Source organism: Physella acuta, unplaced genomic scaffold, assembly GCF_028476545.2.
Source record: "Physella acuta isolate Inbredline_101_S28 unplaced genomic scaffold, ASM2847654v3 ptg001700l, whole genome shotgun sequence".
NCBI lineage: Eukaryota > Metazoa > Mollusca > Gastropoda > Physidae > Physella > Physella acuta.
This window is the reverse complement of record NW_026733213.1, coordinates 371,690-396,343: the sequence shown is the minus strand read 5'-3', so window position 1 is coordinate 396,343 and position 24,654 is coordinate 371,690. Positions and strand designations below refer to the sequence as shown.

The 24,654-nt window shown below is 34.5% G+C and overlaps 1 protein-coding gene across 1 annotated transcript; it reads left to right on the top strand.

Annotated features, from left to right (window-relative positions):
• Positions 1 to 769: 769 nt before the first annotated feature.
• Positions 770 to 24,433, top strand: LOC131929974 (E-selectin-like). Its single transcript, XM_059286360.1, has 10 exons — positions 770 to 818; positions 1,945 to 2,121; positions 17,128 to 17,301; positions 17,861 to 18,106; positions 18,444 to 18,653; positions 19,032 to 19,223; positions 21,334 to 21,557; positions 21,960 to 22,179; positions 22,669 to 22,830; positions 24,185 to 24,433. The coding sequence occupies exons 1-10, from the start codon at positions 770 to 772 to the stop codon at positions 24,193 to 24,195; spliced, it is 1,665 nt and encodes a 554-aa protein (XP_059142343.1). The 3' UTR covers positions 24,196 to 24,433.
• The last annotated feature ends 221 nt before the right edge of the window (positions 24,434 to 24,654 follow it).

Sequence of the window (24,654 nt, the reverse complement as noted above, 5' to 3'; positions counted from 1 at the left end):
ATTGTCATTTTCGCAGATGGGTTTATTTTAAGTGCACCCCGTGTGCTCTTGTTTACATTTAAAAATAATGTGTCGCGTGTCGTGCTCACGTGTCTTCCCTAATAGAGAAACGAGAGGAAAACCAACTGTTCTAAAATTAGCACAGTCTTGTTTACAGCCACGAGTAACGTCCCTAGTGAAAAAAACGCTCGTCAGAATGCTTAACTAAACATTCAATTTCTTTAACAAGTTAAAAAATTATTTAGGAAGACAAGGTTTAACAACATAAAATGAATTAATTAAATTAATTTAAAATTAAAATTAAAATTAAAATTTAAAAGTTTTAAAAATTAAAATTTAAAAATTAAAAGTTAAAATAAAAAATTTAAAAATATTAAAAAATTTAAAGTTAAAATTAAAAATTTAAAAATATTAAAAATTAAAATTTAAAAATTAAAGTAAAAAAAAAAAAAAAAATTAAAAAATTAAAAAAAAAAAAAAAATTAAAAAAATTAAAAAATTAAAAAACTAAAAAATGAAACTCATTAAAATCTAATTAATTAAAAAACTCATTAAAAACTCGTTACAAACAAACTCATTAAAACTCATTAAATTTTTTTTTAAATGGTGATTACGTAACTAGGTCACCGATGGTGATTACGTCACAAGATAACCGGTGGTGATTACGTCACAAGGTCACCCCCCTCACCTGACCTACTGACCTACTCCCCCTCCCCTGCGCCACCTCCTCCCCCTCCCCTCCCCCTCCTCCTCCGAAGTATTTTACTATATGTTGTTGTCCCTGCGGCTCACCCTCCCCCTGCGCCAGCGCCAGGAGGGTGAGTATTTTACTATATCTCATTGTCCCTGCGCGCTGCGCCACTCTGCGCCAGCGCCATGATACCCAAAAGGGACCTAATATACTACTAACACGACAACTGCTACTGCTTTGTTACTTTGTTCATTCTAACTAATAATTTAAAACTGTATTATATTATTATCAAAACTGTTCTAAAGACACGACCACAAGTAGACCAAATAAGAGTGCATCTTCTACCAACTACACTCTAAAGCAGTGGTTCTTTACCGATTTGGAGGTACTAAACCCCACAACTTTCAAATGCGTATTCAACGAACCCTTCTTAATAGTTGTATCGTCCATACTGACAAAATCCGATCGTGAATAATATGAGTCGGGCGTGTGTCTTGACCGAAAACCTGAAACTGTCTTACCGAACCGCTTAGGTTCGAATTAACACAGATTAAGAACCACTATTCTAAACTCTTTTGATGTTATTCTATTTATTCGTGTCGGGTTTCTAAGGAGCATAGGCGTAGCTAACACTTAGTAAACTCACTTGATTTTTATGAAAATAGAACCCTAATAATCCAGCATCCCTTATCTCTATTTTAAACTTTTTCCTTCAAAATTTTGCTAAATATCCAGATTGAATGTTTTTGACAATGCGTTTGAATTCCACATTTGAATTTCGCAAAATCTCCAACTTCGAGCTGTTATGTCCATTGAATGGCAATTTGTTTAATCTAGCTTGTGTCATTATACAATCAACCAGTCAACGAAATACCAATGTCGTATTCCAATATGTACAATACATGTTTCTGATAATTTGCTATTGTATGTCATTTGTATAAACGTATTAGCGCCTGCTACAAACTTTTTTTAAACTCCGATGATGTTTATTTTTTTCCTGATATTGCTAATCTTTTTTAAAAGAATAATGCATCTTTAGGGGAATGCCATTAGCGTCGAGGAAAGTTTTAGGGGACGAAAATCATACACTGTATTATATATATATATATATGGAGGAGGGGGGTGCGCCGAACTGAAAGCTCGCCCCAGGCGTCAGGAGGGGTTGCTACGCCTGTGCAACTACTTCACCACCTACCTCACCAACTACCTCACCAACTACCTCACCAACTACCTCACCAAATCTCTCCCCCCAGTGAAAGTGTGTCCAGTCTTTGAGCCGCCCCAGAACTCGACCACCGTCTGCTCCCACGAGAACGTGTTGGGGTCAGAGTGCACGGTCCTGTGTCCCAGGGGCTTCCAGCTGGTGGGTGACCCTCTCCACGTCTGTCAGGACAACAGCCTGTGGGGTGGGGAGGAAGCGGCTTGTCAACGTAGGTGACGTCCTTTACCTTAGATAATGTAAATATTAGCATAGATTAAGCTGGAATTTTAAGCTAGGTTAGATTTTCCTTTTTCTACCTCTTTCATTCAATCATTCGGTCATTCGGTCATTCGGTCATTCGGTCATTCGGTCATTCAATCATTCAATCATTCAATCATTCAATCATTCAATCATTCAATCATTCAATCATTCAATCATTCAATCATTCAATCATTCAATCATTCAATCATTCAATCATTCAATCATTCAATCATTCAATCATTCAATCATTCAATCATTCAATCATTCAATCATTCAATCATTCAATCATTCAATCATTCAATCATTCAATCATTCAATCATTCAATCATTCAATCATTCAATCATTCAATCATTCAATCATTCAATCATTCAATCATTAAATCATTCAATCATTCAATCATTCAATCATTCAATCATTCAATCATTCAATCATTCAATCATTCAATCATTCAATCATTCAATCATTCAATCATTCAATCATTCAATCATTCAATCATCCAATCATCCAATCATCCAATCATCCAATCATCCAATCATCCAATCATCCAACCATCCAATCATCCAATCATCCAATCATCCAATCATCCAATCATCCAATCATCCAATCATCCAATCATCCAATCATCCAATCATCCAATCATCCAATCATTCAATCATTCAATCATCCAATCATTCAATCATTCAATCATTCAATCATTCAATCATTCGATCATTCAATCATTCAACCATTCAATCATTCAATCATTCAACCATTCAACCATTCAACCATTCAATCATTCAATCATTCAATCATTCAATCATTCAATCATTCAATCATTCAATCATTCAATCATTCAATCATTCAATCATTCAATCATTCAATCATTCAATCATTCAATCATTCAATCATTCAATCATTCAATCATTCAATCATTCAATCATTCAATCATTCAATCATTCAATCATTCAATCATTCAATCATTCAATCATTCAATCATTCAATCATTCAATCATTCAATCATTCAATCATTCAATCATCCAATCATTCAATCATTCAATCATTCAATCATTCAATCATTCAATCATTCAATCATCCAATCATTCAATCATTCAATCATTCAATCATTCAATCATTCAATCATTCAATCATTCAACCATTCAACCATTCAACCATTCAACCATTCAACCATTCAACCATTCAACCATTCAACCATTCAACCATTCAACCATTCAACCATTCAACCATTCAACCATTCAACCATTCAACCATTCAACCATTCAACCATTCAACCATTCAACCATTCAACCATTCAACCATTCAACCATTCAACCATTCAACCATTCAATCATTCAATCATTCAATCATTCAATCATTCAGTCATTCAGTCATTCAGTCATTCAGTCATTCAATCATTCAGTCATTCAGTCATTCAGTCATTCAGTCATTCAGTCATTCAGTCATTCAGTCATTCAGTCATTCAGTCATTCAGTCATTCAGTCATTCAGTCATTCAGTCATTCAGTCATTCAGTCATTCAGTCATTCAGTCATTCAGTCATTCAGTCATTCAGTCATTCAGTCATTCAGTCATTCAGTCATTCAGTCATTCAGTCATTCAGTCATTCAGTCATTCAGTCATTCAGTCATTCAGTCATTCAGTCATTCAGTCATTCAGTCATTCAGTCATTCAGTCATTCAGTCATTCAGTCATTCAGTCATTCAGTCATTCAGTCATTCAGTCATTCAGTCATTCAGTCATTCAATCATTCAGTCATTCAATCATTCAATCATTCAATCATTCAATCATTCAATCATTCAATCATTCAATCATTCAATCATTCAATCATTCAATCATTCAATCATTCAATCATTCAATCGTTCAATCGTTCAATCATTCAATCGTTCAGTCGTTCAATCGTTCGATCGTTCAATCGTTCAATCGTTCAATCGTTCAATCGTTCAATCGTTCAATCATTCAATCATTCAATCATTCGATCATTCGATCATTCGATCATTCGATCATTCGATCATTCGATCATTCGATCATTCGATCATTCGATCATTCGATCATTCGATCATTCGATCATTCGATCATTCGATCATTCGATCATTCGATCATTCAATCATTCAATCATTCAACCATTCAACCATTCAACCATTCAACCATTCAACCATTCAACCATTCAACCATTCAACCATTCAACCATTCAACCATTCAACCATTCAACCATTCAACCATTCAACCATTCAACCATTCAACCATTCAACCATTCAACCATTCAACCATTCAACCATTCAACCATTCAACCATTCAACCATTCAACCATTCAACCATTCAACCATTCAACCATTCAACCATTCAATCATTCAATCATTCAATCATTCAATCATTCAATCATTCAATCATTCAATCATTCAATCATTCAATCATTCAATCATTCAATCATTCAATCATTCAATCATTCAATCATTCAATCATTCAATCATTCAATCATTCAATCATCCAATCGTTCAATCGTTCAATCATTCAACCGTTCAACCGTTCAATCGTTCAACCGTTCAATCGTTCAATCATTCAATCATTCAATCATTCAATCATTCAATCATTCAATCATTCAATCATTCAATCATTCAATCATTCAATCATTCAATCATTCAATCATTCGATCATTCAATCTTTCAACCATTCAATCATTCAATCATTCAATCATTCAATCATTCAATTATTCATTCATTCAATCATTCAATCATTCAATCATTCAATCATTCAATCATTCAATCATTCAATCATTCAATCATTCAATCATTCAATCATTCAATCATTCAATCATTCAATCATTCAATCATTCAATCATTCAATCATTCAATCATTCAATCATTCAATCATTCAATCATTCAATCATTCAATCATTCAATCATTCAATCATTCAATCATTCAATCATTCAATCATTCAATCATTCAATCATTCAATCATTCAATCATTCAATCATTCAATCATTCAATCATTCAATCATTCAATCATTCAATCATTCAATCATTCAATCATTCAATCATTCAATCATTCAATCATTCAATCATTCAATCATTCAATCATTCAATCATTCAATCATTCAATCATTCAATCATTCAATCATTCAATCATTCAATCATTCAACCATTCAACCATTCAACCATTCAACCATTCAACCATTCAACCATTCAACCATTCAACCATTCAACCATTCAACCATTCAACCATTCAACCATTCAACCATTCAACCATTCAACCATTCAACCATTCAACCATTCAACCATTCAACCATTCAACCATTCAACCATTCAATCATTCAATCATTCAATCATTCAATCATTCAGTCATTCAGTCATTCAGTCATTCAGTCATTCAATCATTCAGTCATTCAGTCATTCAGTCATTCAGTCATTCAGTCATTCAGTCATTCAGTCATTCAGTCATTCAGTCATTCAGTCATTCAGTCATTCAGTCATTCAGTCATTCAGTCATTCAGTCATTCAGTCATTCAGTCATTCAGTCATTCAGTCATTCAGTCATTCAGTCATTCAGTCATTCAGTCATTCAGTCATTCAGTCATTCAGTCATTCAGTCATTCAGTCATTCAGTCATTCAGTCATTCAGTCATTCAGTCATTCAGTCATTCAGTCATTCAGTCATTCAGTCATTCAGTCATTCAGTCATTCAGTCATTCAGTCATTCAGTCATTCAATCATTCAGTCATTCAATCATTCAATCATTCAATCATTCAATCATTCAATCATTCAATCATTCAATCATTCAATCATTCAATCATTCAATCATTCAATCATTCAATCGTTCAATCGTTCAATCATTCAATCGTTCAGTCGTTCAATCGTTCGATCGTTCAATCGTTCAATCGTTCAATCGTTCAATCGTTCAATCGTTCAATCATTCAATCATTCAATCATTCGATCATTCGATCATTCGATCATTCGATCATTCGATCATTCGATCATTCGATCATTCGATCATTCGATCATTCGATCATTCGATCATTCGATCATTCGATCATTCGATCATTCGATCATTCGATCATTCGATCATTCGATCATTCAATCATTCAACCATTCAACCATTCAACCATTCAACCATTCAACCATTCAACCATTCAACCATTCAACCATTCAACCATTCAACCATTCAACCATTCAACCATTCAACCATTCAACCATTCAACCATTCAACCATTCAACCATTCAACCATTCAACCATTCAACCATTCAACCATTCAACCATTCAACCATTCAACCATTCAACCATTCAACCATTCAACCATTCAACCATTCAACCATTCAACCATTCAATCATTCAATCATTCAATCATTCAATCATTCAATCATTCAATCATTCAATCATTCAATCATTCAATCATTCAATCATTCAATCATTCAATCATTCAATCATTCAATCATTCAATCATTCAATCATTCAATCATTCAATCATTCAATCGTTCAATCGTTCAATCATTCAACCGTTCAACCGTTCAATCGTTCAACCGTTCAACCGTTCAATCATTCAATCATTCAATCATTCAATCATTCAATCATTCAATCATTCAATCATTCAATCATTCAATCATTCAATCATTCAATCATTCAATCATTCAATCATTCAATCATTCAATCATTCAATCATTCAATCATTCAATTATTCATTCATTCAATCATTCAATCATTCAATCATTCAATCATTCAATCATTCAATCATTCAATCATTCAATCATTCAATCATTCAATCATTCAATCATTCAATCATTCAATCATTCAATCATTCAATCATTCAATCATTCAATCATTCAATCATTCAATCATTCAATCATTCAATCATTCAATCATTCAATCATTCAATCATTCAATTATTCAATCATTCAATCATTCAATCATTCAATCATTCAATCATTCAATCATTCAATCATTCAATCATTCAATCATTCAATCATTCAATCATTCAATCATTCAATCATTCAATCATTCAATCATTCAATCATTCAATCATTCAATCATTCAATCATTCAATCATTCAATCATTCAATCATTCAATCATTCAATCATTCAATCATTCAATCATTCAATCATTCAATCATTCAATCATTCAATCATTCAATCATTCAATCATTCAATCATTCAATCATTCAATCATTCAATCATTCAATCATTCAATCATTCAATCATTCAATCATTCAATCATTCAATCATTCAACCATTCAACCATTCAATCATTCAATCATTCAATCATTCAATCATTCAATCATTCAATCATTCAATCATTCAATCATTCAATCATTCAATCATTCAATCATTCAATCATTCAATCATTCAATCATTCAATCATTCAATCATTCAATCGTTCAATCGTTCAATCATTCAGTCGTTCAATCGTTCGATCGTTCAATCGTTCAATCGTTCAATCGTTCAATCGTTCAATCGTTCAATCATTCGAGCATTCGATCATTCGATCATTCGATCATTCGATCATTCGATCATTCGATCATTCGATCATTCGATCATTCGATCATTCGATCATTCGATCATTCGATCATTCGATCATTCGATCATTCGATCATTCGATCATTCGATCATTCGATCATTCGATCATTCGATCATTCGATCATTCGATCATTCGATCATTCGATCATTCGATCATTCGATCATTCGATCATTCGATCATTCGATCATTCGATCATTCGATCATTCGATCATTCGATCATTCGATCATTCGATCATTCGATCATTCGATCATTCGATCATTCGATCATTCGATCATTCGATCATTCGATCATTCGATCATTCGATCATTCGATCATTCGATCATTCGATCATTCGATCATTCGATCATTCGATCATTCGATCATTCGATCATTCGATCATTCGATCATTCGATCATTCGATCATTCGATCATTCGATCATTCGATCATTCGATCATTCGATCATTCAATCATTCAATCATTCAATCATTCAATCATTCAATCATTCAATCATTCAATCATTCAATCATTCAATCATTCAATCATTCAATCATTCAATCATTCAATCATTCAATCGTTCAATCGTTCAATCATTCAATCGTTCAGTCGTTCAATCGTTCGATCGTTCAATCGTTCAATCGTTCAATCGTTCAATCGTTCAATCGTTCAATCGTTCAATCATTCGATCATTCGATCATTCGATCATTCGATCATTCGATCATTCGATCATTCGATCATTCGATCATTCGATCATTCGATCATTCGATCATTCGATCATTCGATCATTCGATCATTCGATCATTCGATCATTCGATCATTCGATCATTCGATCATTCGATCATTCGATCATTCGATCATTCGATCATTCGATCATTCGATCATTCGATCATTCGATCATTCGATCATTCGATCATTCGATCATTCGATCATTCGATCATTCGATCATTCGATCATTCGATCATTCGATCATTCGATCATTCGATCATTCGATCATTCGATCATTCGATCATTCGATCATTCGATCATTCGATCATTCGATCATTCGATCATTCGATCATTCGATCATTCGATCATTCGATCATTCGATCATTCGATCATTCGATCATTCGATCATTCGATCATTCGATCATTCGATCATTCGATCATTCGATCATTCGATCATTCGATCATTCGATCATTCGATCATTCGATCATTCGATCATTCGATCATTCGATCATTCGATCATTCGATCATTCGATCATTCGATCATTCGATCATTCGATCATTCGATCATTCGATCATTCGATCATTCGATCATTCGATCATTCGATCATTCGATCATTCGATCATTCGATCATTCGATCATTCGATCATTCGATCATTCGATCATTCGATCATTCAATCATTCAATCATTCAATCATTCAATCATTCAATCATTCAATCATTCAATCATTCAATCATTCAATCATTCAATCATTCAATCATTCAATCATTCAATCATTCAATCATTCAATCATTCAATCGTTCAATCGTTCAATCGTTCAATCGTTCAATCGTTCAATCGTTCAATCATTCAATCGTTCAATCGTTCAATCGTTCAATCGTTCAATCGTTCAATCATTCGATCATTCAATCATTCAATCATTCAATCGTTCAATCGTTCAATCATTCAATCATTCGATCATTCAATCATTCAATCATTCGATCATTCAATCATTCAATCATTCAATCATTCAATCATTCAATCATTCAATCATTCAATCATTCAATCATTCAATCATTCAATCATTCAATCATTCAATCATTCAATCATTCAATCATTCAATCATTCAATCATTCAATCATTCAATCATTCAATCATTCAATCATTCAATCATTCAATCATTCAATCATTCAATCATTCAATCATTCAATCATTCAATCATTCAATCATTCAATCATTCAATCATTCAATCATTCAATCATTCAATCATTCAATCATTCAATCATTCAATCATTCAATCATTCAATCATTCAATCATTCAATCATTCAATCATTCAATCATTCAATCATTCAATCATTCAATCATTCAATCATTCAATCACTCAATCATTCAATCATTCAATCATTCAATCATTCAATCATTCAATCATTCAATCATTCAATCATTCAATCATTCAATCATTCAATCATTCAATCATTCAATCATTCAATCATTCAATCATTCAATCATTCAATCATTCAATCATTCAATCATTCAATCATTCAATCATTCAATCATTCAATCATTCAATCATTCAATCATTCAATCATTCAATCATTCAATCATTCAATCATTCAATCATTCAATCATTCAATCATTCAATCATTCAATCATTCAATCATTCAATCATTCAATCATTCAATCATTCAATCATTCAATCATTCAATCATTCAATCATTCAATCATTCAATCATTCAATCATTCAATCATTCAATCATTCAATCATTCAATCATTCAATCATTCAATCATTCAATCATTCAATCATTCAATCATTCAATCATTCAATCATTCAATCATTCAATCATTCAATCATTCAATCATTCAATCATTCAATCATTCAATCATTCAATCATTCAATCATTCAATCATTCAATCATTCAATCATTAAATCATTCAATCATTCAATCATTCAATCATTCAATCATTCAATCATTCAATCGTTCAATCGTTCAATCGTTCAATCGTTCAACCGTTCAACCGTTCAACCGTTCAATCGTTCAACCGTTCAATCGTTCAATCGTTCAATCGTTCAATCGTTCAATCATTCAATCATTCAATCATTCAATCATTCAATCATTCAACCATTCAACCATTCAACCATTCAACCATTCAACCATTCAACCATTCAACCATTCAACCATTCAACCATTCAACCATTCAACCATTCAACCATTCAACCATTCAACCATTCAACCATTCAACCATTCAATCATTCAATCATTCAATCATTCAATCATTCAATCATTCAATCATTCAATCATTCAATCATTCAATCATTCAATCATTCAATCATTCAATCATTCAATCATTCAATCATTCAATCATTCAATCATTCAATCATTCAATCATTCAATCATTCAATCATTCAATCATTCAATCATTCAATCATTCAATCATTCAATCATTCAATCATTCAATCATTCAATCATTCAATCATTCAATCATTCAATCGTTCAATCGTTCAATCGTTCAATCGTTCAATCATTCAATCATTCAATCATTCAATCGTTCAATCGTTCAATCATTCAATCATTCAATCATTCAATCATTCAATCATTCAATCATTCAATCATTCAATCATTCAATCATTCAATCATTCAATCATTCAATCATTCAATCATTCAATCATTCAATCATTCAATCATTCAATCATTCAATCATTCAATCATTCAATCATTCAATCATTCAATCATTCAATCATTCAATCATTCAATCATTCAACCATTCAATCATTCAATCATTCAATCATTCAATCATTCAATCATTCAATCATTCAATCATTCAATCATTCAATCATTCAATCATTCAATCATTCAATCATTCAATCATTCAATCGTTCAATCGTTCAATCGTTCAATCGTTCAATCGTTCAATCGTTCAATCGTTCAACCGTTCAACCGTTCAATCGTTCAACCGTTCAATCGTTCAATCGTTCAATCGTTCAATCATTCAATCATTCAATCATTCAATCATTCAATCATTCAATCATTCAATCGTTCAATCGTTCAATCATTCAATCATTCAATCATTCAATCATTCAATCATTCAATCGTTCAATCGTTCAATCGTTCGATCGTTCAATCGTTCGATCGTTCAATCGTTCAATCGTTCAATCGTTCAATCGTTCAATCGTTCAATCGTTCAATCGTTCAATCGTTCAATCGTTCAATCGTTCAATCGTTCAATCGTTCAATCGTTCAATCGTTCAATCGTTCAATCGTTCAATCGTTCAATCGTTCAATCGTTCAATCGTTCAATCGTTCAATCGTTCAATCGTTCAATCGTTCAATCGTTCAATCGTTCAATCGTTCAATCGTTCAATCGTTCAATCGTTCAATCGTTCAATCGTTCAATCGTTCAATCGTTCAATCGTTCAATCGTTCAATCGTTCAATCGTTCAATCGTTCAATCGTTCAATCGTTCAATCGTTCAATCGTTCAATCGTTCAATCGTTCAATCGTTCAATCGTTCAATCGTTCAATCGTTCAATCGTTCAATCGTTCAATCGTTCAATCGTTCAATCGTTCAATCGTTCAATCGTTCAATCGTTCAATCGTTCAATCGTTCAATCGTTCAATCGTTCAATCGTTCAATCGTTCAATCGTTCAATCGTTCAATCGTTCAATCGTTCAATCGTTCAATCGTTCAATCGTTCAATCGTTCAATCGTTCAATCGTTCAATCGTTCAATCGTTCAATCGTTCAATCGTTCAATCGTTCAATCGTTCAATCGTTCAATCGTTCAATCGTTCAATCGTTCAATCGTTCAATCGTTCAATCGTTCAATCGTTCAATCGTTCAATCGTTCAATCGTTCAATCGTTCAATCGTTCAATCGTTCAATCGTTCAATCGTTCAATCGTTCAATCGTTCAATCGTTCAATCGTTCAATCGTTCAAACGTTCAATCGTTCAATCGTTCAATCGTTCAATCGTTCAAACGTTCAATCGTTCAATCGTTCAATCGTTCAATCGTTCAATCGTTCAATCGTTAAAATCATTCAATCATTCAATCGTTCAATCGTTCAATCGTTAAAATCATTCAATCATTCAATCATTCAATCATTCAATCATTCAATCATTCAATCATTCAATCATTCAATCATTCAATCATTCAATCATTCAATCATTCAATCATTCAATCATTCAATCATTCAATCATTCAATCATTCAATCATTCAATCATTCAATCATTCAGTCGTTCAATCGTTCGATCGTTCAATCGTTCAATCGTTCAATCGTTCAATCGTTCAATCGTTCAATCGTTCAATCGTTCAATCGTTCAATCGTTCAATCGTTCAATCGTTCAATCGTTCAATCGTTCAATCGTTCAATCGTTCAATCGTTCAATCGTTCAATCGTTCAAACGTTCAATCGTTCAATCGTTCAATCGTTCAATCGTTCAATCGTTCAATCGTTCAATCGTTCAATCGTTCAATCGTTCAATCGTTCAATCGTTCAATCGTTAAAATCATTCAATCATTCAATCGTTAAAATCATTCAATCATTCAATCATTCAATCATTCAATCATTCAATCATTCAATCATTCAATCATTCAATCATTCAATCATTCAATCATTCAATCATTCAATCATTCAATCGTTCAATCATTCAATCATTCAGTCGTTCAATCGTTCGATCGTTCAATCGTTCAATCGTTCAATCGTTCAATCGTTCAATCGTTCAATCATTCAATCATTCAATCATTCGATCATTCGATCATTCGATCATTCGATCATTCGATCATTCGATCATTCGATCATTCGATCATTCGATCATTCGATCATTCGATCATTCGATCATTCGATCATTCGATCATTCGATCATTCGATCATTCGATCATTCGATCATTCGATCATTCGATCATTCGATCATTCGATCATTCGATCATTCGATCATTCAACCATTCAACCATTCAACCATTCAACCATTCAACCATTCAACCATTCAACCATTCAACCATTCAACCATTCAACCATTCAACCATTCAACCATTCAACCATTCAACCATTCAACCATTCAACCATTCAACCATTCAACCATTCAACCATTCAACCATTCAACCATTCAACCATTCAACCATTCAACCATTCAACCATTCAACCATTCAACCATTCAACCATTCAACCATTCAACCATTCAATCATTCAATCATTCAATCATTCAATCATTCAATCATTCAATCATTCAATCATTCAATCATTCAATCATTCAATCATTCAATCATTCAATCATTCAATCATTCAATCATTCAATCATTCAATCATTCAATCATTCAATCATTCAATCATTCAATCATTCAATCATTCAATCGTTCAATCATTCAACCGTTCAACCGTTCAATCGTTCAATCGTTCAATCATTCAATCATTCAATCATTCAATCATTCAATCATTCAATCATTCAATCATTCAATCATTCAATCATTCAATCATTCAATCATTCAATCATTCAATCATTCAATCATTCAATCATTCAATCATTCAATCATTCAATCATTCAATCATTCAATCATTCAATCATTCAATCATTCAATCATTCAATCATTTAATCATTCAATCATTCAATCATTCAATCATTCAATCATTCAATCATTCAATCATTCAATCATTCAATCATTCAATCATTCAATCATTCAATCATTCAATCATTCAATCATTCAATCATTCAATCATTCAATCATTCAATCATTCAATCATTCAATCATTCAATCATTCAATCATTCAATCATTCAATCATTCAATCATTCAATCATTCAATCATTCAATCGTTCAATCATTCAATCATTCAATCATTCAGTCGTTCAATCGTTCGATCGTTCAATCGTTCAATCGTTCAATCGTTCAATCGTTCAATCGTTCAATCATTCGATCATTCGATCATTCGATCATTCGATCATTCGATCATTCGATCATTCGATCATTCGATCATTCGATCATTCGATCATTCGATCATTCGATCATTCGATCATTCGATCATTCGATCATTCGATCATTCGATCATTCGATCATTCGATCATTCGATCATTCGATCATTCGATCATTCGATCATTCGATCATTCGATCATTCGATCATTCGATCATTCGATCATTCGATCATTCGATCATTCGATCATTCGATCATTCGATCATTCGATCATTCGATCATTCGATCATTCGATCATTCGATCATTCGATCATTCGATCATTCGATCATTCGATCATTCAATCATTCAATCATTCAATCATTCAATCATTCAATCATTCAATCATTCAATCATTCAATCATTCAATCATTCAATCATTCAATCGTTCAATCGTTCAATCATTCAATCATTCAGTCGTTCGATCGTTCGATCGTTCAATCGTTCAATCGTTCAATCGTTCAATCGTTCAATCGTTCAATCATTCAATCATTCGATCATTCGATCATTCGATCATTCGATCATTCGATCATTCGATCATTCGATCATTCGATCATTCGATCATTCGATCATTCGATCATTCGATCATTCGATCATTCGATCATTCGATCATTCGATCATTCGATCATTCGATCATTCGATCATTCGATCATTCGATCATTCGATCATTCGATCATTCGATCATTCGATCATTCGATCATTCGATCATTCGATCATTCGATCATTCGATCATTCGATCATTCGATCATTCGATCATTCGATCATTCGATCATTCGATCATTCGATCATTCGATCATTCGATCATTCGATCATTCGATCATTCGATCATTCGATCATTCGATCATTCGATCATTCGATCATTCGATCATTCGATCATTCGATCATTCGATCATTCGATCATTCGATCATTCGATCATTCGATCATTCGATCATTCGATCATTCGATCATTCGATCATTCGATCATTCGATCATTCAATCATTCAATCATTCAATCATTCAATCATTCAATCATTCAATCATTCAATCATTCAATCATTCAATCATTCAATCATTCAATCATTCAATCATTCAATCATTCAATCATTCAATCATTCAATCATTCAATCATTCAATCATTCAATCATTCAATCATTCAATCATTCAATCATTCAATCATTCAATCATTCAATCATTCAATCATTCAATCATTCAATCATTCAATCATTCAATCGTTCAATCATTCAATCATTCAATCATTCAATCATTCAATCATTCAATCGTTCAATCGTTCAATCGTTCAATCGTTCAATCGTTCAATCGTTCAATCGTTCAATCGTTCAATCGTTCAATCGTTCAATCGTTCAATCATTCAATCGTTCAATCGTTCAATCGTTCAATCGTTCAATCATTCAATCATTCGATCATTCAATCATTCAATCATTCAATCATTCGATCATTCAATCATTCAATCATTCAATCATTCAATCATTCAATCATTCAATCATTCAATCATTCAATCATTCAATCATTCAATCATTCAATCATTCAATCATTCAATCATTCAATCATTCAATCATTCAATCATTCAATCATTCAATCATTCAATCATTCAATCATTCAATCATTCAATCATTCAATCATTCAATCATTCAATCATTCAATCATTCAATCATTCAATCATTCAATCATTCAATCATTCAATCATTAAATCATTCAATCATTCAATCATTCAATCATTCAATCATTCAATCATTCAATCATTCAATCATTCAATCATTCAATCATTCAATCATTCAATCATTCAATCATTCAATCATTCAATCATTCAATCATTCAATCATTCAATCATTCAATCATTCAATCATTCAATCATTCAATCATTCAATCATTCAATCATTCAATCATTCAATCATTCAATCATTCAATCATTCAATCATTCAATCATTCAATCATTCAATCATTCAATCATTCAATCATTCAATCATTCAATCATTCAAGCATTCAAGCATTCAAGCATTCAATCATTCAATCATTCAATCATTCGATCATTCGATCATTCGATCATTCGATCATTCGATCATTCGATCATTCGATCATTCGATCATTCGATCATTCGATCATTCGATCATTCGATCATTCGATCATTCGATCATTCGATCATTCGATCATTCGATCATTCGATCATTCGATCATTCGATCATTCGATCATTCGATCATTCGATCATTCGATCATTATATCATTCGATCATTCGATCATTCGATCATTCGATCATTCGATCATTCGATCATTCGATCATTCGACCATTCGATCATTCAAGCATTCAATCATTCAACCATTCAACCATTCAACCATTCAACCATTCAACCATTCAACCATTCAACCATTCAACCATTCAACCATTCAACCATTCAACCATTCAACCATTCAACCATTCAACCATTCAACCATTCAACCATTCAACCATTCAACCATTCAACCATTCAACCATTCAACCATTCAACCATTCAACCATTCAACCATTCAACCATTCAACCATTCAACCATTCAACCATTCAACCATTCAACCATTCAACCATTCAACCATTCAACCATTCAACCATTCAACCATTCAACCATTCAACCATTCAACCATTCAACCATTCAACCATTCAACCATTCAACCATTCAACCATTCAATCATTCAGTCATTCAGTCATTCAGTCATTTAATCATGCGATCATGCAATCATTCAATCAATAAACCACATAATAATCCTTAAGCTCCTTGGGTCGATGGGGCAGCACACCTTGATGTTTTTCATCCAATGTCGTCCTTACCTTCCCAGTCTTCTCGCTCCTAGATTCAAAACAAATTATTTCTACCACTTTTACCCCCACCCCATCTCCGCAGTCAGAAATTGCGAGCCCCCAGCGAAAGTTGCAAGCGGGCAAGTAAATTGTCCCAACGGCACCAGATTCCAAGACACCTGTCACCTGGCCTGTCACCCTGGCTTCACATCTGTAGGGGCAGGGGAGATCACCTGTCAGGAGGATTTAACCTGGACCAAGAGTGGCTATTGTCAGGGTGAGCGCTTTGTGTATTTTGTTTTGCTAATGGTGTGAGTTTAGTTTTCATGGGGGTAGATTTCTTTGGGAGGTAGCTTTTATTTAATTTGTTTCCTCTGTCTGTCTGTCATAGATCGAAACGGGCGAGCGAAATTTTGGGTACTTCTATTAGACCAATTTATCTTAAATTCGGCGCGTGGGTCAAGATTTGAAAACAATGCGATATAACATTAAATTTGACTTAATTGGATGCATAATTAATTTTTCATGAGTTATTCATTTCTGAAACTAGTAGGCTATCCTATCCTACTATTCCGCACAGTTATACACGCAACAGGTTTTAGTAATGCAACTCTATTGTATTAAAAATGTTAACAGTTATATACAGTTATTTAAATATTAGTGTATTAGTATATAATTAAAGGAAATAATTTATTGTCTCCTTTTTTAGTGCACTATTAAATACAAGCTTGTTATAAAAAAGTTTATTATTCATTTTTTTTTGTTGACTAGTTTTGCATGTTTTGAATGTTCTTTCGATAATTTTGTACAGAAACTAATTACATTTTTCACCATAGACGTACAGCCGCCAGTGTTTGTTGACGGTTGCCATGGAGATATCCATAAAGAGGCTGCGAGTGTGGGAGAAGACACACGTGTGGTCTACAACTTCCCTCGTGTGTCGGACAACTCTGGTCAGTTCCTTGTGTCCGGACACCCACAGTCAGGGTCAAGGTTTCTGGTCGGCGTGACCTTAGTGACACTGACAGCAGTGGATGTCAGCAACAACAGTGTCACGTGCTCGTTTCACGTCAATGTCACGTGTAAGGTTTTTATCGCATTCAATGTGGTATATTATATGTATTTTTGTTTGTGTTTGCGTTTGCGTTTGCGTTTTCTTTTGTGTTTGTGTTTGCGCCATTATTGAGTTTGTGTTTTCGTTTGTGTTTAGGTTTGTTCTGTTCCCAAGTTGATGCAATTAAATAAGATTAACCAATATGCAGATAGTATATATATATATATATATATATATATATATATATATATATATATATATATATATATATATATATATATATATATATATATATATATATATATATATATGTAATGTTATATTAATTTTAAAAATCACAACTATTTTTTCGGTACTTTCATCAGACGCCAGGTGTAAGACCCCCAACATTGAACAGAACGTCAACAGCCTGATTGTCTACGACTGCCCCAATGGTCACGTGATGGGCTCCTCGTGTCAGCTGACCTGTCGTGATGGCAGTGAGGTCAAAGGACCAGCGTCCATCCATTGTTCCAGGACCTCAGGTGGGAGGATGACGTGGGCGTGGTCAGATAACACGCGGCCATCTTGTAACTGTAAGATATCTAAGTGTGACATGTGAACGTTTCATTATGTAACAGTTGAATAGAGCATTGCAACCCCCTCTACACCCAGCTATCTCCTTATCTTTAATGTTGCACCCAGTAAGGGTAGCTTGCTTTACTCTTTGACGTAAAACTAACGCTCCTACTATATAGTTCCGATGGTATTTGAAGATTATTTTTTAAAAAGATAAGTAATTCAGCTTTTGGGTAACACCACCCCTCCCCCCCCCCCCCCCCCCCCACTTTTACATTCTCCTTTTGCTTATTCCCAGCGTTTTAAATCTACGCCGACTAAAGACATTTCTACTTGCGTTATAATACAATGCTAGGAGTTTTTACATTAATAAAGACATGACATGTTTTTCTCAGCCAAAACCTGCAAGCCCCTGCCACCCCCAAACAACGGCGCCCTGAGCTGTGACGTCACCAACGGCACGAGCCGAGTGTGTGTGGTCATGTGTAACGAGAACTTTGTCCGCCAGGAGGCGGCACCCAGCTCGTACCTGTGTATGTCGTCAAGCCAGAGCTGGTCTCCTCGGAGCTTTGTCCCCAACTGTCTGGGTAAGTATTCATGTATGTCATCAGGAAACTTTGTCCCCAACTGTCTGGGTAAGTATTCATGTATGTCATCATGAAACTTTGTCCCCAACTGTCTGGGTAAGTATTCATGTATGTCATCAGGAAACTTTGTCCCCAACTGTCTGGGTAAGTATTCATGTATGTCATCAGGAAACTTTGTCTCCAACTGTCTGGGTAAGTATTCATGTATGTCATCAGGAAACTTTGTCCCCAACTGTCTGGGTAAGTATTCATGTATGTCATCAGGAAACTTTGTCCCCAACTGTCTGGGTAAGTATTCATGTATGTCATCAGGAAACTTTGTCCCCAACTGTCTGGGTAAGTATTCATGTATGTCATCAGGAAACTTTATACCCAACTGTCTGGGTAAGTATTCATGTATGTCATCAGGAAACTTTGTCCCCAACTGTCTGGGTAAATAATCATGTATGTCATCAGGAAACTTTGTCCCCAACTGTCTGGGTAAGTATTCATGTATGTCATCAGGAAACGTTGTCCCCCCAACTGTCTGGGTAAGTATTCATGTATGTCATCAGGAAACTTTGTCCCCAACTGTCTGGGTAAGTATTCATGTATGTCATCAGGAAACTTTGTCCCCAACTGTCTGGGTAAGCATTCATGTAGGTCATCAGGAAACTTTGTCCCCAACTGTGTGGGTAAGTATTCATGTATGTCATCAGGAAACTTTGTCCCCAACTGTCTGGGTAAGTATTCATGTATGTCATCAGGAAACTTTGTCCCCAACTGTCTGGGTAAGTATTCATGTATGTCATCAGGAAACTTTGTCCCCAACTGTCTGGGTAAGTATTCATGTATGTCATCAGGAAACTTTGTCCCCCAACTGTCTGGGTAAGTATTCATGTATGTCATCAGGAAACTTTGTCCCCAACTGTCTGGGTAAGTATTCATGTATGTCATCAGGAAACTTTATCCCCAACTGTCTGGGTAATTATTCATGTATGTCATCAGGAAACTTTGTCCCCAACTGTCTGGGTAAGTATTCATGTAGGTCATCAGGAAACTTTGTCCCCAACTGTGTGGGTAAGTATTCATGTATGTCATCAGGAAACTTTGTCCCCAACTGTCTGGGTAAGTATTCATGTATGTCATCAGGAAACTTTGTCCCCAACTGTCTGGGTAAGTATTCATGTATGTCATCAGGAAACTTTGTCCCCAACTGTCTGGGTAAGTATTCATGTATGTCATCAGGAAACTTTGTCCCTAACTGTCTGGGTAAGTATTCATGTATGTCATCAAGAAACTTTGTCCCCAACTGTCTGGGTAAGTATTCATGTATGTCATCAGGAAACTTTGTCCCCAACTGTCTGGGTAAGTATTTATGTATGTCATCAGGAAACTTTGTCCCCAACTGTCTGGGTAAGTATTCATGTATGTCATCAGGAAACTTTGTCCCCAACTGTCTGGGTAAGTATTCATGTATGTCATCAGGAAACTTTGTCCCCAACCGTCTGGGTAAGTATTCATGTATGTCATCAGGAAACTTTGTCCCCAACTGTCTGGGTAAGTATTCATGTATGTCATCAGGAAACTTTGTCCCCAACTGTCTGGGTAAGTATTCATGTATGTCATCAGGAAACTTTGTCCCCAACTGTCTGGGTAAGTAATCATGTATGTCATCAGTTAACTTTGTCCCCAACTGTCTGGGTATGAATTCATTTTTGTAATCAGAGTTTCGTCCAGGCATTTCTTCGGGGGCGCATAGCCCCCCCCCCCCCCCACTACCCAAACAAAATGGAATTTATATAGAAACTATTTCTTTATCAGTGTCCGACCCCCGCCCCTCTCCCCCCCCCTCCGGAATATTTAGTCCGCACCACCCCCTTTCCGAAAATTTCAAGTGCCTCTCCCCCACTCCCGGAGAAAAAAAATTATGTCATAAAACCAGACCTGGTCAGCACGCAGCGTTATTCCCCTCTTGTCCAAACTTCCTGACTTAAAATGCATGATCAGAACGTGCAAGCTAAATATGACCATTTCAACAAAACATTTTCGTAAATTTCAGTTTAGGTTAAATTTAACGGTTTATGACGTTTTCACCACTTAAAGCCAAATTTACAATTGTTTACTTCAGTCCCAGTACGTCCTCAGTACGTCATGACGTCACCCAGCTTCTACTACTACAGCGGTAACTGTAGCAGTGACGTCAGTGTGGTCAAGGAAAAATTTCTCACGGCCTTGACAGCTCTAGAACTGGTGGTGGCGGACCAGAAGGTTGACGTCAGTGAGGTCAAGGTCACTTGCGGCAGACAGACCAAGAGACGAAGGTCAAAGAGAAACCTGGTCTATGCCTACAAGGTGAAAAGTTTACGTTTGTAATACTTTGTATTTTATATGAGGTTTTGTTTACCAGACGCGAATCAAAGAAAAGAACACTGCAAGACCTCCGCAGACATACACGCTGTACATACTGAAATTTAGACGAGCATTCATTAAATTTACCTGAACATTCATTAACTTTACATGGGTTCATTAAATTTACATGGGTTCATTAAATTTACATGCACATTTGGACTAATATTTAGTCATAGAAAACTCAGATAGCCTCAAGCATTTAGAAAAACTAATAGAGGAAATCCTCGAGTAAAATTTCAAGAAACATTAGTTGATGTCAGATTAAGACGTGTTTGTGTGTAAGGACGTCTACAAAAATATGGCCGCAAGAAATAATTTAATTTAAAAACATGTCTTTGTCTCCAGTTGACGCCCATCATTAAAATCGGAATAGATCATGACGTCAACAGAACAATGACGTCATACAGCTTTGTCAGGTACTCTATCAATGAAAAACTGTCAAACTTGTCGACATCCGGTGACCTTGACCTACCTGGTGTCGGCACTTTCAGCAAGGTGAAGGCTGGTCGTCTGGAAGTTCGGTGTGGCCTGGGCACCAGATTGATGAAAGACTCTCTGACGTGTGGTTAGTCAACACGTTTGTTGTGTGTATCTCAAGACACAAGCTCAGCACATATCACATAGACATAAACACTTAACAAAAATATATCTCCGCAAGTAAATATCACGACAGTTTAACCTTTAAAAATATTTAAACAAATCAACACAACTAACACCCAACAATCATATGTCAAAGAGAACATATTTCAGACTGATCCGAAACAAAATTTTAGTAACAGCAAAATTATTTTAAGCACAATTTAATATCTCAGTACAAATTATCTCAGGAAAAAACCATCTCTAACCGAATTTAATAAAAAATAATTATATCAAATACAGAATATCTCAGGGAAAATATCTCAAACACAGAAAACACAACTCACGACAACAAAAAAATCTTAGACTAAATATCTTCTATGAAAATAGATTATGAAAGCAAGCATAAACTTTCCTAAAGATGGATGTATTTACTGGGGAATCGTCAGAATGGATGATCCTAATCTTGTTATTACAGTAAGCTGTGGACAAGGTTACATCTACGACACAAAGACAGACAAATGCAGGGAATGTCCTAAAGACACCTATCAGGACCAGGACATTGGGTTCACCTGCCAGCCGTGCCCTACAGGTACAACGACAGTCTACATGGGGTCAGTCAGTCTCAAGCAATGTCAAGGTCAGTTCTGTTCTTAGCTAGGGATCATTACACCTGTCATACGTTTCATGTAATTGACCCTTGTCCACCCGAGACTGTCAATGTTTGTGTTATTGCCTTGTGTTAGCTAAATGTTTGTGTTATTGCCTTTTGTTAGTTCAATGTTTGTGTTATTGCCTTTTGTTAGCTAAATGTTTGTGTTATTGTCTTGTGTTAGTTCAATGTTTGTGTTATTGTCTTGTGTTAGTTCAATGTTTGTGTTATTGCCTTTTGTTAGTTCAATGTTTGTGTTATTGCCTTGTGTTAGCTAAATGTTTGTGTTATTGCCTTGTGTTAGCTAAATGTTTGTGTTATTGTCTTGTGTTAGTTCAATGTTTGTGTTATTGTCTTGTGTTAGTTCAATGTTTGTGTTATTGTCTTGTGTTAGTTCAATTTTTGTGTTATTGCCTTATGTTAGTTCAATGTTTGTGTTATTGTCATGTGTTTGTTCAATGTTTGTGTTATTGTCTTGTGTTTGTCTTGCCTCTTTGTAGTTTGTATTCGTTATCAATTTTTTATTTAGCTTAATTTATAAAGCGGCCATTTTTGTGTGCTTATTCTTCGTTCCAAATTGTAATATAGGACATTATTTGCTCATACACAATTAAGTGTAACGTGACAGCATAATATAACGGCCGTCGACTCAGATTTTCAGCCTGCTTTTCTAGCTGGATTTGCTACACGTCAGTAGCTGTTTCGTTTTTTAGATTTCTCTCCTAAAAGGCTCGTTGTTCCCAGCTATCGTGCTTCATCTGCCCATAGATTCGAACCATTGGCTTTTTGTCTTTACAGCCATGCCTTTTATTGGTCCAACCAAATCGACTCCTATATCTCCCGATAAGTCACACTAATGACTAAATTATTGCTTCTAAATTTAAAACTCAAACTTTGTTGGTCTAAGTAAGCTTCAAAAAATATTAGCCAAAGTAAAAAAAAAATCAGTTGATTATGTTAGAGAAAAAAAAATTTTCAACAAAACTGTCACGGCCCTTTTATATGACTGAGTTCATGGCACAAATTAAAGGCAAATACAAACCACATTATTGGTGATTTTACAGTCTAGAACCACGACTTTCAGTTTCGTCATCCTTCTCGCGCTCTATCTACCTCTCTCTGCTTCCTTTCCTTAGCGCATGCGCACACCCACCTTAAATTTTCGATCCATATCGCCTTTTTAAGATACACACTCGAAACATACATTCATCTACATTTAACTGTTACAAAAATGTTATCCTTGCAAGTGACAGTGTTACCAGCCAGAGAGGCTGAACGTGCTCATCATTGATTCACCAGTCTATCCATTAAAAGAATAATTTTATTGTTTTCTGTAATGTAGATATCAACTGAATTTGTCGAGAATGTGCACCAGCCCAGCAAATGGCATAAACTGAGAGGCATTCTGAAAAATCTTCCAGAATCATGTGCTTGTATATGGAAACAATATGTAGTAATTGTATGCTTATTTACATTGAGACTTGTCTTTTAATGCATATTTTCTGTAGATTATATGTATATTATTTTAAATAAATAAAATTGGAAATACAATTTGATAGCATATTGTATTTGCTGATAATTTGAAACAATAATTTGCAAAGAAAAAATTCTATTTGAAGTTAAAATAAATGCATACTGGTCAGGGGTGAGTGTGTGTGTGTGGGGGGGGGGGATGGCTGATTTTCTATACCTATATCAAAAAAGATTAGTAAAATGTTCATTTTTCTTGTAAAAAAATAAAATAAAATAAATAAATAGATTATTTTAGAAAAATGATTCAAAATAATGTTAATCTCATTGATGATTCCATTA

Bases quoted from the DNA above. Each gene is read 5' to 3' on its own strand.
- LOC131929974 (XM_059286360.1), top strand. From the start codon at position 770: ATGTTGTTGTCCCTGCGGCTCACCCTCCCCCTGCGCCAGCGCCAGGAG. The intron at 18,654-19,031 runs GTAAGATATCTA...TGTTTTTCTCAG, and splicing joins CACGCGGCCATCTTGTAACT to CCAAAACCTGCAAGCCCCTG. The intron at 19,224-21,333 runs GTAAGTATTCAT...TGTTTACTTCAG, and splicing joins CTTTGTCCCCAACTGTCTGG to TCCCAGTACGTCCTCAGTAC.